The sequence below is a fragment of the Babesia bigemina genome (genome assembly GCF_000981445.1).
Source record: "Babesia bigemina genome assembly Bbig001, chromosome : II".
NCBI lineage: Eukaryota > Apicomplexa > Aconoidasida > Piroplasmida > Babesiidae > Babesia > Babesia bigemina.
In genome coordinates, this window is record NC_027217.1 from 941,139 (window position 1) to 957,910 (window position 16,772).

At 46.2% G+C, this 16,772-nt stretch overlaps 9 protein-coding genes across 9 annotated transcripts; 3 read left to right on the plus strand and 6 right to left on the minus strand.

Moving 5' to 3' along the window:
* Positions 1-714: 714 nt before the first annotated feature.
* Positions 715-1,785, minus strand: BBBOND_0204130 (hypothetical protein, conserved; the record flags this gene model as incomplete). The annotated part of the gene is made up of 1 exon (XM_012911987.1): positions 715-1,785. The coding sequence occupies one exon, from the start codon at positions 1,783-1,785 to the stop codon at positions 715-717; it is 1,071 nt and encodes a 356-aa protein (XP_012767441.1).
* Positions 1,786-1,931: 146 nt separating this feature from the next.
* BBBOND_0204140 (hypothetical protein, conserved) lies at positions 1,932-3,787 on the plus strand (the record flags this gene model as incomplete). Its single annotated transcript, XM_012911988.1, has 6 exons — positions 1,932-2,024; positions 2,061-2,300; positions 2,336-2,626; positions 2,662-2,764; positions 2,806-3,402; positions 3,441-3,787. The coding sequence occupies 6 exons, from the start codon at positions 1,932-1,934 to the stop codon at positions 3,785-3,787; spliced, it is 1,671 nt and encodes a 556-aa protein (XP_012767442.1).
* A 166-nt stretch (positions 3,788-3,953) lies between these two features.
* BBBOND_0204150 (u5 snRNP-specific 40 kDa protein, putative) lies at positions 3,954-5,046 on the minus strand (the record flags this gene model as incomplete). The annotated part of the gene is made up of 5 exons (XM_012911989.1): positions 3,954-4,181; positions 4,220-4,325; positions 4,361-4,446; positions 4,484-4,698; positions 4,734-5,046. The coding sequence occupies 5 exons, from the start codon at positions 5,044-5,046 to the stop codon at positions 3,954-3,956; spliced, it is 948 nt and encodes a 315-aa protein (XP_012767443.1).
* A 558-nt stretch (positions 5,047-5,604) lies between these two features.
* Positions 5,605-7,285, minus strand: BBBOND_0204160 (26S proteasome AAA-ATPase subunit RPT4a, putative; the record flags this gene model as incomplete). The annotated part of the gene is made up of 4 exons (XM_012911990.1): positions 5,605-6,116; positions 6,391-6,861; positions 6,899-7,018; positions 7,174-7,285. 4 exons carry the CDS (start codon positions 7,283-7,285, stop codon positions 5,605-5,607), a joined length of 1,215 nt encoding a protein of 404 aa, XP_012767444.1.
* A 119-nt stretch (positions 7,286-7,404) lies between these two features.
* On the minus strand, positions 7,405-7,593 carry BBBOND_0204170 (hypothetical protein; the record flags this gene model as incomplete). The annotated part of the gene is made up of 1 exon (XM_012911991.1): positions 7,405-7,593. One exon carries the CDS (start codon positions 7,591-7,593, stop codon positions 7,405-7,407), a length of 189 nt encoding a protein of 62 aa, XP_012767445.1.
* An 820-nt stretch (positions 7,594-8,413) lies between these two features.
* Positions 8,414-10,514, minus strand: BBBOND_0204180 (hypothetical protein; the record flags this gene model as incomplete). The annotated part of the gene is made up of 3 exons (XM_012911992.1): positions 8,414-8,507; positions 8,533-8,832; positions 9,007-10,514. 3 exons carry the CDS (start codon positions 10,512-10,514, stop codon positions 8,414-8,416), a joined length of 1,902 nt encoding a protein of 633 aa, XP_012767446.1.
* Positions 10,515-11,347: 833 nt separating this feature from the next.
* Positions 11,348-11,869, plus strand: BBBOND_0204190 (hypothetical protein; the record flags this gene model as incomplete). The annotated part of the gene is made up of 2 exons (XM_012911993.1): positions 11,348-11,612; positions 11,637-11,869. 2 exons carry the CDS (start codon positions 11,348-11,350, stop codon positions 11,867-11,869), a joined length of 498 nt encoding a protein of 165 aa, XP_012767447.1.
* A 1,779-nt stretch (positions 11,870-13,648) lies between these two features.
* On the plus strand, positions 13,649-14,635 carry BBBOND_0204200 (hypothetical protein; the record flags this gene model as incomplete). The annotated part of the gene is made up of 1 exon (XM_012911994.1): positions 13,649-14,635. One exon carries the CDS (start codon positions 13,649-13,651, stop codon positions 14,633-14,635), a length of 987 nt encoding a protein of 328 aa, XP_012767448.1.
* A 1,177-nt stretch (positions 14,636-15,812) lies between these two features.
* BBBOND_0204210 (ribosomal protein L7Ae-related protein, putative) lies at positions 15,813-16,352 on the minus strand (the record flags this gene model as incomplete). The annotated part of the gene is made up of 1 exon (XM_012911995.1): positions 15,813-16,352. The coding sequence occupies one exon, from the start codon at positions 16,350-16,352 to the stop codon at positions 15,813-15,815; it is 540 nt and encodes a 179-aa protein (XP_012767449.1).
* Positions 16,353-16,772: the final 420 nt, after the last annotated feature.

Here is a 16,772-nt window from a genome sequence, read left to right on the forward strand (position 1 = left end):
ACACACACAAATAGCCTGGCGCACTCGGCAAAGAGAGTTTTAAAGCCGTATAGATGAAGACGTAATCGAAGGTAAAATGCGATTGTACCAAACAGACGTATCGGTGCGATAAGAAGAACGCAACGCGAAAACTAGTCCGGATCGCTTAAGGAACGATGTAAGCCAGTAATTACGTACTCATCTCCCAAGCCAGCGACTAAAGGTATTTCCTCGTGGGATTTGGCTATGGTGTGAGTAAACCTGGACGATCTACATTCAACTGATGGGCAGTACCGTGGGCGCCAACCAAAGCTACCACATAAACCCTCTCACTAGGAAAATGTTGTGTTGACATAACGCGTGTCTAATTCGTTTAAAATGTTTGCAATATCTGATGTTGTCGATGTGTGAAGGAAACTGTGACTGTGGGCGATGTTGTGGCCCACAACGTTGTACACATTGCAGGTCACACCAGTTGTAGCAAAACTGCGACCAAATCCTTTATTTTGGTCGCCTTCTACGGTTTTATGCGTGTGAGATGGTTCAAGATATATTTTAATGGTCTGGTGGGGAAAGCCTAGTACTGCAAAGCTGCCGCTGCCTGACGTAACAAAACAACGTCACCCGGCCCCGACTATACGTTCAACTACAGAAAGCGAGAGCCTTTAAATACGATGTATAACTGTTAATGAATCCTTAAATTAACGGTTGTTTGAGTGTAACGTTAATTTAAAGTCAGGTTTGACACGTGGGAGGCTTTTCCGACGAAAGCGACGAGCCGCTTTCCGCTGCCGTCGAACTTGCAACGCATAGCTCTTCATCGGGGCTATCGAAGAAATCCAGCGATACTAGAGTCCTTATGGCACTAACCAGGATTTTGTCTGCGTTGAATATGTCATTCTTCAGCACATGCAGCAACGTGGGAGGGCGCTTCGTTACCGAAAGTTCACGGAACGACCCACCCTGCACGTTGTGCGAGTAGGTACAATTGTCCCCAAACTTGCACGTCCGTGTTCGCTTGAAGTTTTGGCATTGGGCACGCCCCATAGAAAGCGACGCCCTGTACGAGTACGGCCCCGTCGACTGGCGCAGCAGATTTTGGTACTTCACTGGGTCGCTGAGGTACAGCAACGCACTAGGACGCGGCCGAACCTTAGAAATAACTGGATATAGCACGCTTTTGGCAGGTGCGTCTTTCCTCACCTTGCGATAAGCATCACGTAACAAACGCTCCAGCGTGGAGTCTTCCGTCGCAGACATGTCACGGTGACGATTCAGAGGATGGCGAATCCGCCGGTTGTTTATCCACTTGCGAGTTTCATCCACTGACTCCAAGATGTACTCGCCTTGCTGATTCTTAACGTGTTTCAGCGCGTGCACCGACATCAGGTCCACGGGCGCCGAATATCCGCAGCCTTCCACCTCGCAATGTACGTGCATCCCGTCCACGTGATCTGCCAGCTCCGCAGAAGTCTTGAAACTCATGTTGCATATATCACACGCAACGTTGTTGCTGGGCGCTGAGGCAGCAGCTACCTTACGAGTTGAGGTGGGACGCCCGTCTGCGGCTGGCTGCGGACGGCGTGGCCCACCGGAGTTGCCACGACGAGCAGGTTGATGATATCGAGTCGTTGGCGGCTGAATCTGAGTATATGACGGTACCATCTGCCCGTAGTAGCCGTAATAGGGTAATTGCGCTCCCGAGGTGTAGTACGCTCCGGCTGTGTAGCCGCCATTGCTGATATAGCCTCCATAGGGCACACCTTGGCCACCGTAAGGCAGCAAACCGTTGTAATAGCCTGTCATCGTAACTAAATGGTAAGGTGTTACGCAGAATCCGCCATTGCGATGCGACAATCCCCCACCGAAAATGCGGCACAGCCCTCGCCAGCGGCAGTATAACGTGTGGAAGCAACCATAGAATAATAAATCACGCGGCAACAGATGCTTCCATGGCCGAATTTTTGGCTCGGGCTGTCAACGACGCCCCAAACGTCACGAAACTAAAGAGCACGCTCGACAATAAAATCGACGGTATTAGACAGGTATGCCATTGAATCGGATCATTTCATACCCTGCAGGAAGCGGAAAATGGTTTCGATACGCCATCTTCCATATTCCTCGGGCCGCTGTACGACGAGATGCTTATCGCACTCGGAGGCGAAGACATGCAAAACGCTCAGAAGTGGCTCCTTGCGACATCTTTTGTCATCAAATCGGAAGATTTCAGGTATCGAAGAGGGTTAGCGGTGTCTGAATCTGCTTCCGAATTTTTTGATGGTATAATCGCCAAGATACTGGACACTTTGGAAGCATTAGAGGTAAGGGTACCAGGAATTATTTAAATTGCGGGCAGGACAAGCCGTCTGTTATCAAGGACGACTTATGGCGTACTTTGAGAGAAGCCTTCGATTATATCCTGATACCCGACGTCGCTGCAGTGGTCAAATGCCACAGACGGCTTGCTAATCGCGCCTTTAAATTCGTGCTGCAAACGGCGAGTACCGAAAACACCGAGCAGCTCATACTGCGTTTAATGCGATGGATGTGCTCAACACGAACATTTGACAGCGAAAAGTCGGAAGATGAGGTGTATCTCAACCAATTGCGGGTTCTGCAGAGCTCCGCAAACGATCGCATTAGCAAAGTGAGTTTATATGACAATGGGACATACGCTTGTAGGATGCGTCGGACCTTATGCTGAAAAATGTTAAAACGTTGTCGAAAAGAGATTTGAAGGCACTGCCGGCGTTCATAAACACCAACATGAAGCACCTAGCAACAGGTAAGGGTTATGCAACTGCTAATAACACGGCATGCCTGCAGAAATTGAACTGGGTGCTACAGAGAACCTGGCTAGACCATTTCAACTCATGAAGGCGACTTTTGACGCGAGTAGCAGGTTCGACGCTAACGTGGTTATCGACCTCGTGCCACTTTGGAGAATGTTCGACGCATTCTTCGAACAGATGCACAAATATGACAGTAACACAATCAAGCAAGCATGTGATTTGCTAACAGTTGTGGCAAAATGGCTGTCTCCTGATCTAGTGTTGGTGAATATACCTTACCTGGGGGGAATTATCGCAAAGATATTCGATAACGATGTGGACACCCTTGTGCAGCATAGTCAGTGCATGGAGGACCTATTTGCAGTAATGAACGAGCTGTGTCCTGATTTCTATCTGCTGGCCAGCGAAAACGCCGTTCGGCTGATCGATACACTGATCGGCGACATCGAACGCTCTAATCTCAAGGACGCGCATAAATTAATCGGTATTATCGCGCATATGAACGGTGAAGCCGTTGGACACAAGGTAGAAAGCCTGATTCTCAGGATTGTTGAGCTCAACGACTCACATTGGGGTGATGCATCGCTAACGCAAGCAACACTCCGTCTGATTCACAGGCACCTTTCAAGGGGTGAGGTTACGCACAATAATGCCCACACTCAAACTCAGGTTGTTCGAAGCACCCCAGGATTCTGCAAATACTTCTTGCGTTCACGCAGCACATGAGGACGATGGGGGAGCACGGCATATTGGTGGACCGCATTGAACTTGAAATTGGCGAAATTCTGTCCACCGGAAATGCAACGGCTCTTAACGCAGATTACACGCTCTATGCTGAAGAATTGAAGGCATATGTTGAGTTAAGAGGCACAGAAATTCAGCAGGGGGGCCAAAGAGATAATCCGGACAAGCAGGATACGGCACCTGCGGAAGACACGGCTAAAACAAAACGGGACGAAGTTGTGGACGCCATCAAAAAGAAGTTGAAGAGTATGCGTCAGTCGGCCAAGACGTAACCTCATGCCGTAATGCAAAGTGAGATACAATTGACTCGAGCAGCGCCTCACGCTACGCGGTTAATATAACACATAATATAACCGTTTCTGTCCCTTATATACGAAATTCATCTCATAATGCAGTATAGTTGTGCGATAGAACTCATTAAGGCGACGCCGGATGTCATTAGAGCAGTTCCCCCAGGTATACGCACTTGTCAGACGAAGCAGAAGCTACTATAGGTTCAGTTGGATGAAGCACGACTTCATTGACTGAACCCAAGTGGCCAGGCAACTGGTACAGCAGCTTGTTGTCTTTCGTGTCCAAAATGTATACGAAGCGATCGGCGGAACCACTGCTTATTATGGTGCCGTTACCCCAACGAGCGCGGATGAGATTCTTCTCAGCTGAGTGCTGCGTTTACATTTAACAAATGGCAGTCCCATGCTCACCGTGGGTCCAAAAAGCGCCGTCTTCACACGACTACTCTCGGTACAAAACGGTTGAACGTCCCACACCACCAGGCGGGAGTCCATGGAGTTCGATAGCAGTAGGGTCCTGCAACGATTGTAACACGGAAATCTAATACATACCCATCATGGTTCAGATCTAGACTGGTGACCGAGTCTGTGCAACCCTCTAATTTGAAGAGCTCTTTGTCGCTGCGATTGTCGTAAACCTAATACCGGATGAGCAGGTTGACAGAAACCAAGTACCCTAATTGTGTTGTCGAGACTGCCGCAAAAGAATCGCTCTCCTGAGGGCTCGCAGCAAACGGAGAGAATTTGGAAATCATGTTCCAAGGATTTTACCGGGCGTTTGCTGCGGTGGTCCCAGACCTTCACAGTTCCGTCATCTGCACCGGTCACTAGCATGCCCCCGACAACACTGCGCGCAGGGTAGCAGCTGTTCACTATGCCGGTGTGGCCAACTGACGCGAGTATATAGTAAACATGGGTCACTTACCATATTTTATCAGGCGCCTCTGGTACTCGACATCCCAGAGGGAGGCGCAGTGATCAGCGGAACAACAGTACAAATTTTCTCCATTTGCACCCCAGTGAAGCTCTAAGATGGCATTCTTATGCCCACTCAGTACACCAATATTACGGCACTCGCCGTAGACTTCGAACAAAAAGACATTCTTGTCTTTACCGCCTGAGGCCAGGAGTTGGCCATCTGAGGAGAACTCCACGCAATACACTTCACCTTCGTGACCCGTGAGGAGCAGAACTGGAGCCTTGAGACCTGATGTCCTTCGTTCCACCACGTCGCCCATTGTCTAAATCACATTTAAAAAATGGAGGCCTAGTGGTAGATGGGCTGTCTACCAAACCTCACAACAAGGTCGACTATAGTTCAATATGGTGCTATATTTTAATATTAGTATATATTCAAATCATTCCACGTGCGTATCCATCGTACTACAAGCAAAACGATGTCTTAAGAACCGCGTACGGGTCACACAGGTGACACATGAAAAAAAACAGGGAAATCCGTATTATCAGCTTAAGTATCGATTATGAATTACATTCGTGGTGAGTTGTACAGTTGGAATCCTGTGGTTATGCGTGTGTTAGCATCACACTCACAATGCCGATAAGGCCACAACATCGCAATGCAACAGGAGGCACAAACTTACTCCTTCTGTATTGCCATATGATTTAAACGGCATGCTGTGCATTATGTCTCACAAATGCCATGATAGCAGAGGCACCGAGGTCGCACATTTAGAGTAGCACACAATGACAGCACGAGGAACCCTAAAAACAGTCGGCCATATCAGTCATAAGGCGGCTGTTCACAATATTTTCATATAAAGGATTAGCAAAATGTTTCACACTTTCTCGTAGTTCAGAGTACCCTCCAATTTCTTGGTCTCCGTTAGCTTCCTGGCAGCCTTGAAGAAGTCTTCCTCGACCACGTAATCTCGCATTGCACGGATGGCAAAAATGCCAGCTTCCGTGCATATGTTCCGCATGTCAGCTCCATTAAACCCGTCACAAAGACGGCAGATTGCGACATAGTCAATATTGCCCTTTTTGTTCAGCTTGCTGCTGTGGATTTTCAGAATGTCCACGCGAGAAGACTCATTCGGAAGAGGGATCTCTATCTTACGATCTATGCGTCCGGGGCGCATGAGGGCGGGATCCAAGACGTCAGGCCTATTGGTGGCCATGATTATCTTGACCTGACCAAGATCGTCAAAACCGTCGAGATGGGTGAGTAACTCCATCAACGTGCGCTGGATCTCACGATCCGCCGATGTTCCCTGCGAAAAACGCTTTCCTCCGATGGCATCGATCTCGTCCATGAATATGATGCACGGTTGATGGTCCTTTGCATAACCTGGAAGGTCAATGTCGAAAGTGCAACGATCCATGACACGAATAGTGGCGTGTAATACAAACCAAATAAGCGTGAAATTCAAGTCATAAGTAGTACACTAAGTGAGATATGGGTGTTGCAGATCAAATCGCTGCCCACCGTTACGTTTGCGAAGGCAACAATCACAGCAACATAAAAATACACGGACATATGAATCACCACTGCACTACGCAAAACAGGCATTTAACAACGCTATATTTGTATGTGGATATGTGCCATAAACTCTGCAACGTACCGAACATCTCTCTGATGATCCTTGCAGACTCCCCAATATACTTGTCAACAACGGCAGAAGCCACAACCTTCAAAAAGTGGCAATCCATGGACGCCGCCAGAGCCTTAGCCATCAAGGTTTTGCCCGTGCCGGGAGGTCCGTAAAGCAAAACCCCTTTGGGCGGTTTTACGCCTACGCGCTTGAACAGGAACGGATTCCTAAGCGGCAACTCGATGGACTCACGCATCTCACGGATCTGTTTGTCAAGTCCTCCGATGCTGTGGTATCCCAGCGTCTGTTTCTCCTCTTTTGTGCTTAAAGATTCATTTAACATGTTGAAAACCACAGGGTTTACTTCTCTGGGGAGCTTTCGCATTATCGTCAGAGTAGTCATATCCAACGCCACACGAGAGCCGGGAACCAACGTTGAAGGGTCAATCTTTGTCTTACAGTACACCACATAGCGGGGTCCACTGGATGCCTTGACGAGAACTGGAAATTATGTTCGTTCTATACAACGTATACCTACACTTTCCGTGGTCTATTGCACGCAACACATGGCCCACAATTTGACCGATACTTTGCAAGGCTTTCAGATCGTCTTCTGTTTGGTCATCCTTAATGCCCAGGGCTTTTATATCGGCTCGTACTGAAAAATCATGAAGGGGACGTATGACAAAGTGCCGACATATAGCCAAGCTCTCTCACAGTTACACGGACGCCTAGCGCCAACACATAGAACCGACACATTGGTGTAGCACAAAATAAATGATAGCAAAATGTTGTTAAGATGGTAAAACATACGTTTCTTCAAACGGTTGTCGATATCTCGATGCTCCCTGACCTTTTTGACAAACTGGCGAATAACCTCTCGATTCTCGCCATCTGGCTCCGGATTCACAGATTCGGAAGCCATTGTGAGAGGCAAGTCTTGACAATCGTACTTCGTCTGGAATACAGATAACTCGCGCGGGGTACAGAGGATGCCACTACACATCGCAGTTGCCCACTGCCGATCAACACCAATCCTACACATCATAGCAATTTGCAATTGTGTGTCGTGAATTTTATGTCTTTGTTATATCTCTGCTTGGTTTCCGTCCAGAAGAACGCAACGTACCAGTACGCCATCTTGACTACAGCAAAGCAGTCGCGTAGCTTTAGCGAACAGTCATGCGATATGAGGGTGTATACATCCGTAGTATATGTGTCTAATAGCGCCATCAGTAATCAATGTACCTTACGCTGTATGGGAAGTTTTGTTCCGTACGTTTGCTATAGCGGTCAGTGGCCTGCGAGTCTAGGGTTCTAGTCCGTCCGCCCATAGGGAATATGTCACTGGAACATGAAGACAGTGCCCAGTTGGTGTGAATTACCGCTTTGCTGTTTGCTCCATTAAACGTGATGCGTAAGCGTCTTTCACAGTGAATTGGTGTCATGGACGTTGCCCCGTTCAATGAACCACAACGCACTTGCACCTTTCACATACTTGTAATGCGTGTAAATTGACCGTTCTCATTTTTCGAGAAGGCATACCGTGTCAACCACTCTTTGATTCTCCGTAAGTCACAACTTGGCATCCCAAATCATGCCATGGATTGCAATAAATATATAATGATCACATGAAGCCATACCACCGTTGTTCTAGCGTTGTCGGGCACTGGCACAGTAGTTGGTGATCAACATTGGTGAGGATACATATTACAGTGGTGTATAATACACAACATGTTCTTCGGTATTAACCGCATTGGCGACCTTTCATTTATTTACCATACATCTGAATGACCATGTCACACCGACCTCATTTCTACGGCAAAATATACGCATCGACAAAATATGATTGTGAATAATTATGCATCACAGTCCTAAGGAGACTTACTACAATACACAGACTGTAGAGAGCTAAAACAGCATAATAACATAAGTTTTAAATCCTGATTACGACCATCTGCCACAATACCATGCAGCCACAGGAACAGACCACCATTAACTATGACAATTAAAGTTGTAATTGCCAAACGAGTTATCGTACTATAGTAACTCATTAGTTGGCGTAATAGCTCTCGATCTGGATGGTGGATAGAACTATGCTCTTGATGGTGACGCAGCGGCACTCTGCCCTAGAAGGAATTACCTCTCTGCAACTCAAGGCATACAACCAACATGACATAATACTGGCAGATCAACAGAACATAATAATCCAAATCGTTGGAATAAAAACAATTAACGAAGAAAATCTGGTGGAGATGGAGACTTGCAATATGCGGATTTACGGGGACCTGTCGAAGCTCGGAGAGAGGGCGTTCACGTAACAAACAAGATACGAGCTGGTATTTCTGTGATAGGGCATGCGACTCCCGTATATTATTACTACATTGTGAATGAGCGTTGTTGCCGAACAGGGTGGATGCCAACACATGGTACCAGTAACGGTCAGCAACAGGAAGGCGTGGAGCCTTCAACCTACACAAATAGGGATTCGGGAATGACTTATGATTACGTACAGTATGCGGTGTCAGACTAACGTATCCAAAGAGTACACTGCTCAAATTAGAAAATATCTAATGTTTTGGCAAATCCGAAAGGTGCGATATGTTTTGCCATGAGACCTGAAATCAGAGAGAGGTCATTATACACGTCGCTATCATCATTCGTGTAATCGTGTTGCCTATCTTCAAAGCACCAGATGAGGTTGTAGCACGCTTTGTTTTACATATATGGCAGTGAATACGTCCTGCTTTCCCGACAATCGATTCGTCCGAAACCGTATTTGCAGTATCAGATACCTCCCGGTCGCTTAGCTGTTGTGTGCTACATCCGTTAGTGACAGTTGTTGCGGATGCGGTCCTTGTTTCGATCGTCTCGACTGTTTCTGCTGATGATGTGCTATCGTTTTCCTTATTAGTCTCAGGTAGTGGTGTGACCCGATGTATAAGTGCGCGTGGTGTGTCTTCCTTCACCGATCGTACATCTCTAAAAGTTTCCCCGCTGTATCCAACCTTCTCCAACATATACAGCATATTCGAAGCTATTCTATCAATATCCCCCAGATACGTGTTTTGTACTATGGTTCCATACTCCTCAAATGCTAACTCCAATCTACGCTGTTCCTCTATTAATTCCACTGCCTGGGCAGAATTTCGGACCATTGTTTTCAATATATCGTTGATATCATCGTAGCGTCTGTAAATGTTCCACGCATTTGTGACGTCTGTAAAGCTGTCACAATTCCCGTCGTACTGATCTTGAATTTTAAGAATCATAGCATTACGTGGATGTGACGAACCATCTGTAGCGCATACATTGGTATCATTTAGCAACGGGTCGTGTATTATAGCTTCTATCTTCTTCACGTCCGACTGCACTTTACCCAACGTGATTAATAATGAACCATCGTTGAGCAATCGTCTCATTTTTTCATTGCCTGCTACAGAGGCTGGGATATGTTGTGGCAGAACCGTTGGGAGCCCTCCTACACGGCGCTGCAAATCTGCTTCGACTGGTGGTGGATTTCCGAAGATGATAAACGATGACCTTGGATCGTCAGCCTCAGTTGGCGTTCGATGTGTATGCTTTTTAATGCAATATTGTGCTTTCTTCGCTAGCCGTCTGTAATACGGAGCATGGTCGAACTTTGCAATCTCGGAGGCGGAGTCTTCTCGAATTTTAAATCGCTCTTCTAGATTAGTCAGACTGCTTCTAAGTTGTTCCAACCTTTCAGACGTCATGCGCCCCCTTTGAAGACGTCTGGTTATGCCTCGGTATTCATTAAGCAGGTGTTTCATTTCGCCAAAATATACATGTGCATTGTTCATATTTTGAAGATCTTGAATGATTTTATGGCACTCATTTGTGTTTTCGTCTTTGATTTTCGGTGAATCGTTTGAATTTTGCATTACCAATAACATAAAATTCAAATAACCACAAAGTTGCGTATCAGGTTGGGATAATGTTTCGAGGATTTTGATTTTACGACAGAAATCTGCATTGCCGGCGTAGAGAGCAAGTCCAGTTGCCGGGGGTGTTGCTGTATTCGAAATATCCCCTCTACCGGGAACGACCATAGCCATACAGTTGATGGTACTAATATAGAGGCAGAATGCAAAGGCGACATTTAGACGCATATATTGGCGAATTGATGTCATTGTTACTGGGCCGAATTAGGACGCCATAGTTTATCATTACAGCGATGGAAATGGTTAACTTCAATAATAAGCTCCGCAATAAGCACTGCCATCAGGAATGCCAGTATATCATATCCAGCAAACCATGAAGTCACTGATGTAGATTTCCCTTGAGATATGATGTAATTCGCATATATAGATATCTGCGCAGATGATATGGAATATTTTGACAATCGTACATTTCAATGTCTCAACTTACGTGTTGTCCAACATTTGTTATACATTTGGAACAATCCCAATTTCTCTTGCGGCTCAGTAGTGATTTTCCTCGCGTATGGTTTTTTCGTGGTGCTGTGGCGTTTAGACACTAATCAATTTGCAGCGCATGGTTCTATGCGTTAGTTTTACGAATTTTTTTACATCTATGAGGTTCAGCTGCAGCAGTTAGCTCACCACGGCATGGTTCGCTTTTTCTGACAAATCATAGAGGTATCCAACATTACAGTCAAATTTCTGTGTACCTCCTGCCACTTCTGAGTCTGAAATTCTCTGTCTGGCACATGTGTTTCCTGCCACTTCTTTGGCATTAGCCTTGTTAGTCATCCATATTCACCATATCGACCTAGGGACATTTATTTTACAGCGTAATGGAAGAAAAGTGGGTCTTGGCTATCCTACAGGAGCTGGAAGGATTCCATATCTATCACTTACGCTGCTTTAGAAGTTGTTTACCAATAGAATCCTAAGAGTGTTAGATATCCAGAGTGTACAATAAAAGTGCATAAAATGTCATATTGATATCTAAATACCCATTTCAAAAGCATATCATGCCTATGACATTTGTATGCGGCAAGATGTCTAAACCATCCGATCTGCCCATTGTCACTGTCGACGCAATCTCATCTGACTCATCTGCACGGCCTATAACGCAGAGTACAAGGCGGTCAGGAAACTGTACGTGGAGCGCAGTTGGCGTAAACATCGACACCATCTACCCCTACATGCAAAGCTGCGGCGTCACATACCCATCAGATGAGTTGTTCAAGCCCGAGACACCTAAACTCTACTATGCTGACGGGGAGCCTCAGTTCGGTAGGGAGATTGTTCTTATGATCGCAGGTGAGGTAGCGTCCTGATGCCCAGCACCGTACGTCCTGGACCCACCCAACTGCTTCGACCAGGTCTCCGTGAACGGTGAACTGAAGGGCCTAAGCGAAATAAGCAAGTCGCTGATTGCATCAGCATCCGACCACTTCGTCATCTTGAAGTTCGACAGAGAACTCGTAGGACCTGGCGAAACGCTGCGCCCGTCGCCGCCACTTGAATGCCGCTGCATCACCACCAAGGGTGTCGTCCTGTCTACCATCCAGATCTAGAACTACTACTCCAAGTAATTGGTAACTATGGTGTGATAACTTGTTTGGCAATTAGCCACTGTAATCGTCATAGTCCATGTTGCTCGTTATGTTGGTTTGTGTCTCCAGTAGCAGCATGACTTTCGGTTAGAATGTGGTATTTGCTGTTTCCAATTCCAAGACACATTCTTGTGTTACTATAACTGTTTGTTTTTGCATGAGTCCTCGTAATTCAATCCAATGTCGTATATCGCAATCACGTACAATTATACCATTCCATGGCATTTTTAACTGCCTTAATGGGGGAGATGAAATTTGCCCGTCTACACATATTCCAAGAAGTCATAAGATTTGCAGTGCCATTAATACACGAATATGGATAGCGCCAGATACATGTAACTATAGTTCAAAAGGTACAATGGTGTTATTGACAGACTGCATTGTCAGTTCCTGTCCACAGAAGGCCATCGGTGGGAATTAAGACAAGTATGACTTCCTGCCCGTCATATCTTTAAATCATACCTCATTGTACAATATTCAAGAATAGAGTGAATTATAGTGACGATTTCCAAGTGAGCCTTTCAAGGCGACACCGGGCCCACCCACAGCCTGCACCGTGATGGGCTAGGCGAGGAGAAAGTGCGAGGCTATGCACGATGGGATATTACGTGTCAGATAAATGTCAATATGGTCGGACTAAGGTAAACGTCAGGCAACTTGGAAATACGCCCGACACGCATTGGTTCAACAAGAGGCCCGACCTTTCGGGTTGGAACGTGAGAGATGGTGCCAGAATGCGCACTCGCGTATTAACATAATGATGATATGATAAAATGAATCTAACAGATGGGACTATATGTTGTGGTTGAGATAACTCAGTAGTCAACTACATTGCAATGTCCTGGGTTAGATGGAACAATGTCATTAGCACGTGGTGATGGATGAGCAACGTGCACCACTTTCGAAGATGAGCGAAGAGCTAGTGACTCGACTTCATATTAACCACAAGTATTACGATGGATCATGATGCGGCTACGCCCACAACATTAAAAATATATACCCAATACAGTAGGGGCGAAGGTCACAGCATATAGATAATCTGATGGCGTCCATAGCCAGCGCAAGGCACATGGACATGGCATCGCTGACGTTGAATCTGGTTACAGCAGTAAGAACCGCCAATTAATGCGGATGGTGGATGGCTGGCTGCTCCACCCCGTGATTACAATGCAGCGAATCTGTATGGCCATCCACGTCGACATCTGACTCGGATTCCTGATGAAATAGTGGGTCATCAACCAAGTCGCTGTTTGTACGTGCGACTAAGGCGCGTGATCTCATGGTATCTATGCCGGTAGATGTCGGTGAGATGTGGGGAGTCAGACACGGAGCGGCTCATGCTGTGTCATACCAGTTGAACTCTGGGGCTGAAATTGAAATTTAACGTTTAATCCCCTGACATAACAACAACGCAAAACTCTGTGTGCGTCATACGCTTACGAAACATGAATACAACAATGACATGCGTTGCGGATGCTGCATGCCACGTTAGTAGTATCAACTAGGCCGCAGTGATGCAGCTACGTCGTCAGTGCGCCTGCCCCTTTCACATATTTAACACGCTTAAGACTGCTAATAGTTCAATTTATCGCAGATTTACCAGGTGTTGGCACCGCTTTTGTCGGTCTGCCATTAAGGCGTTGCTGTTTGAAGGTTCGGCCTGTTTTGTAAACGGGCCCGCAAATAAACGAATAATACACACTTGCATAAACACCGTTCGATTTAGAGAACCTTTACACAATGGTATTCCACTCGCTTACCGACGCACCCCGCGATTTCAGGGAGGGAATCGACTGGTTGGTGGCGCTGAAGGGAACTGATTTCAAGAATAATTTGAAAGCTATCAGTGACGCAGTTTACAACTTTCTCGCAGACAAGCCGGTTGGCTCTAGCAAGTTGCCAATTTTCAAGTATGTTACGCTTATTACCAAAGAGTTCTTGGAACAAGATGGGCTTAAAGACCATAAACCCGTAAAACTGATGCTGACGAGATTCAATAGCCCTAAGGATGAAAAACCCAATGTCTGTGCAATGTTACTTAAAGCTGACGGCGATAGAGATCATACGCAGATCGCAGATGAGTGGCGTCTCAATGCTAAAAATATTGCAGAGAACTTAGCTAAAACTGTGAATGGCTGTGAGAAGTTCTTGCAAAATGTGAGAATCCCTCACCAGTATGAATCTGCTTACAGCTCAGAAGCGACGTGGGAGAAATCATGTTCCGAAAAGCCGGAAGATTGTGCAGCTGTCTTCGTGGGTATTGCGCCAATGCTGTACACTGGGTTGATGTCTTTGTTGCATTCGACCGACGATTCTCTCTTTAGATTGGCACCGGATATGGCGAAAAAGAAGTTGGAAACTTTATTGAACACTTTGCGTTATGTGAAGCCGGAATGCCGCGCTATCATGGGCCCTTCAGACGTAGCCCAAGTGTTGAGCGTTGTGGACCACGATGCGTTGGCAACGCTTGGCGAACTTTCCAATTTTTGGACATACCACGGATTAGACAGTGCAGGAGTTGCAGAAGCTCTTAAGTACTACCATAGCAAATATGGATCCTATCCAATAACTGGAGGTGACAATGGCGTTAACATGGGTTTGGTAAATGCCTGGAATTCCAAGCTGGCTAAGAAGCCTGCCAAAACAGGCAATGCACTCGGATCGGACAACATTTATTATCCTGGTGTGCCCACAGTGGCTAATCTAAACGCTGCCAGCCCCATTTAATAGGCGTTTTGTTTATTCATGTAGCTAGGGAGTTATTCTTTCAATAAGTTTGTTAATTATACGTTGATGTCTACTCCTCCATTGTAGTGTCTACAGCCCATTGTCAAGATGATAACCGATCTACCTAGTAAACAACCTTGTACATATCGTATTAAAAATGTAGTCAGCGTATTAGTGGCCGAGATGTAGGAATAACTGCTGTGACCCCGTCATCCCGGAAAGCGCTAGAAATGTTTGATACTCCATCTGGGTTTTTGAGGAGTGCAATCGCCAACGTGCCAATTGCAATTATCAACCAAGACATTTTTCAGGGACACATAGATACACATGTCAAGTGGGAGGACCTGATGGAGATGGATTTCAACTGTAGGACTTTTCAATTTGTTGTCCTATGTGATCAGTGACATTAAATCCAGCTAAGCTTATTGTTCCGTGAACAACCCTCTACCCCAAACCTGATGGACGCCCGCATGGATGACACCAGTGACGATCGGCAACGGACCGAGGTGGAGCCCGCAACAGGTATCAGCGTGAGGCGGCAGAAACGCAAAATCGAAAAGCGGCCCTAGGCACGTCAGAATGCTGTAGATGTATGGCTGGCGAGAAATCTATTCACCATTTCGTGTTTACTCACACGTCTGCATCATCCAACATTCACCTATTTCTATAATTTCTTCGTTCACAACCCGAAACGTTCCACGTCATTGCCATCGTACCATTGTAAACGTACATTAGCTGTATGTGCCCCAATCAACATTTTGTAAGAGACGAGACATGTCAATGTAGATGCAATATGCCTTTCGAAGAAAGGAAACTGGCCATGGCCACACGCAGCCAATTGTAACAATGTCAATGGTGAAACATTCCTCCTATTTTCTATCTAATCATTTCAACGCATTTTACTTTACGCCTACGCACCACGACTAGAGGAAGCCACCGGTCTCTAAGGGATGCATAATGCGCCAATAACAAATTAAGGTTTCGTTCGCACGTACAATCGTTTATTAGATGAACATACATTGCCCTCAGTTTGTAGGATGGTGCAGACTAACGCTACAACAGCAGGTAATCTGTTGACCACCTAGTATTCACTCAATGTAATTAGAGAGATTCGATGCGATAGACACAATTTGCGCAATCCCATATGGGCACATGGATTAAATTAAGGTGTGAAATTTCACATGAAGGGATGAGAATTGCGTATTGCTCTGTCCACCTTCTCATAAAGATCGGTATAGTTGAGCTTTTCATTCCTGTCCGGCACAAGTTTTGTTAGCCGCTGCAGAAGATCTTTTGGCGGTTTCGTTACCAGCACCACGCATGTCGGCCGTTTTGACTGGCATACTTGCGACATGACCCGTTTGGAGGAAACATAGGCATAGGCTACACTTGCGTCCTCGCACATGATCGGTAAGTGAGCCACTACATCAATTGGATGCACGTCACAGGCAACTAGAACCACCCCTTGGATTCCTTTTCTTATGGCCTTTGTGACGTCCTGGACGCCGCGCTTCACGAGCCGTGTGAGAATCGTATCAGCCTCTCCCTCCTCTTCCAAACGTTTTGCTTTTGCGAGTTTCTCGAGTGCAAGTGCCCTTTTCACCAGTTTCAAAGACCGTTTCAACGTCTTCCCACGTAGAAGCGGATTTGCTATCGGCGATATGTGCACAGGTTCCTCTGCGCTGGAATCCATGACGACGTCCTCAGTGTCGCTCATCTTAACGAACCTGTCGAAGTTGCGTTTGCTGGTTGGGCGCAGACACGTACGCCTACGATACACACCGGTATCGTCTGTCTATAGATTATTTATATGCTTGCTTGCCCGCGATACAGCCATTACGGATATGCGCCAACTCCCGTTTTAGCAGCGCGGAAACAACGCCATTGGTATTCCTAACCAAACACCAAACGTAGATGTTGACACACTTTTGGCGAATTATACGATCCTCGAAATTATACTGCCCTACGGCCTTGTGAAATATTAGATGACGCTTCCGAAGACAAGATGCAACTCTGGTATATATATAAAGCGCGCCACCAAAAACACGCAGGGCTTGGCAAATATAATACTCAACCCAATCACGCGGAAGTTTTGTTCAAATAATAAGCTAAACTATAACTCGTGCTTGTTAGGCGC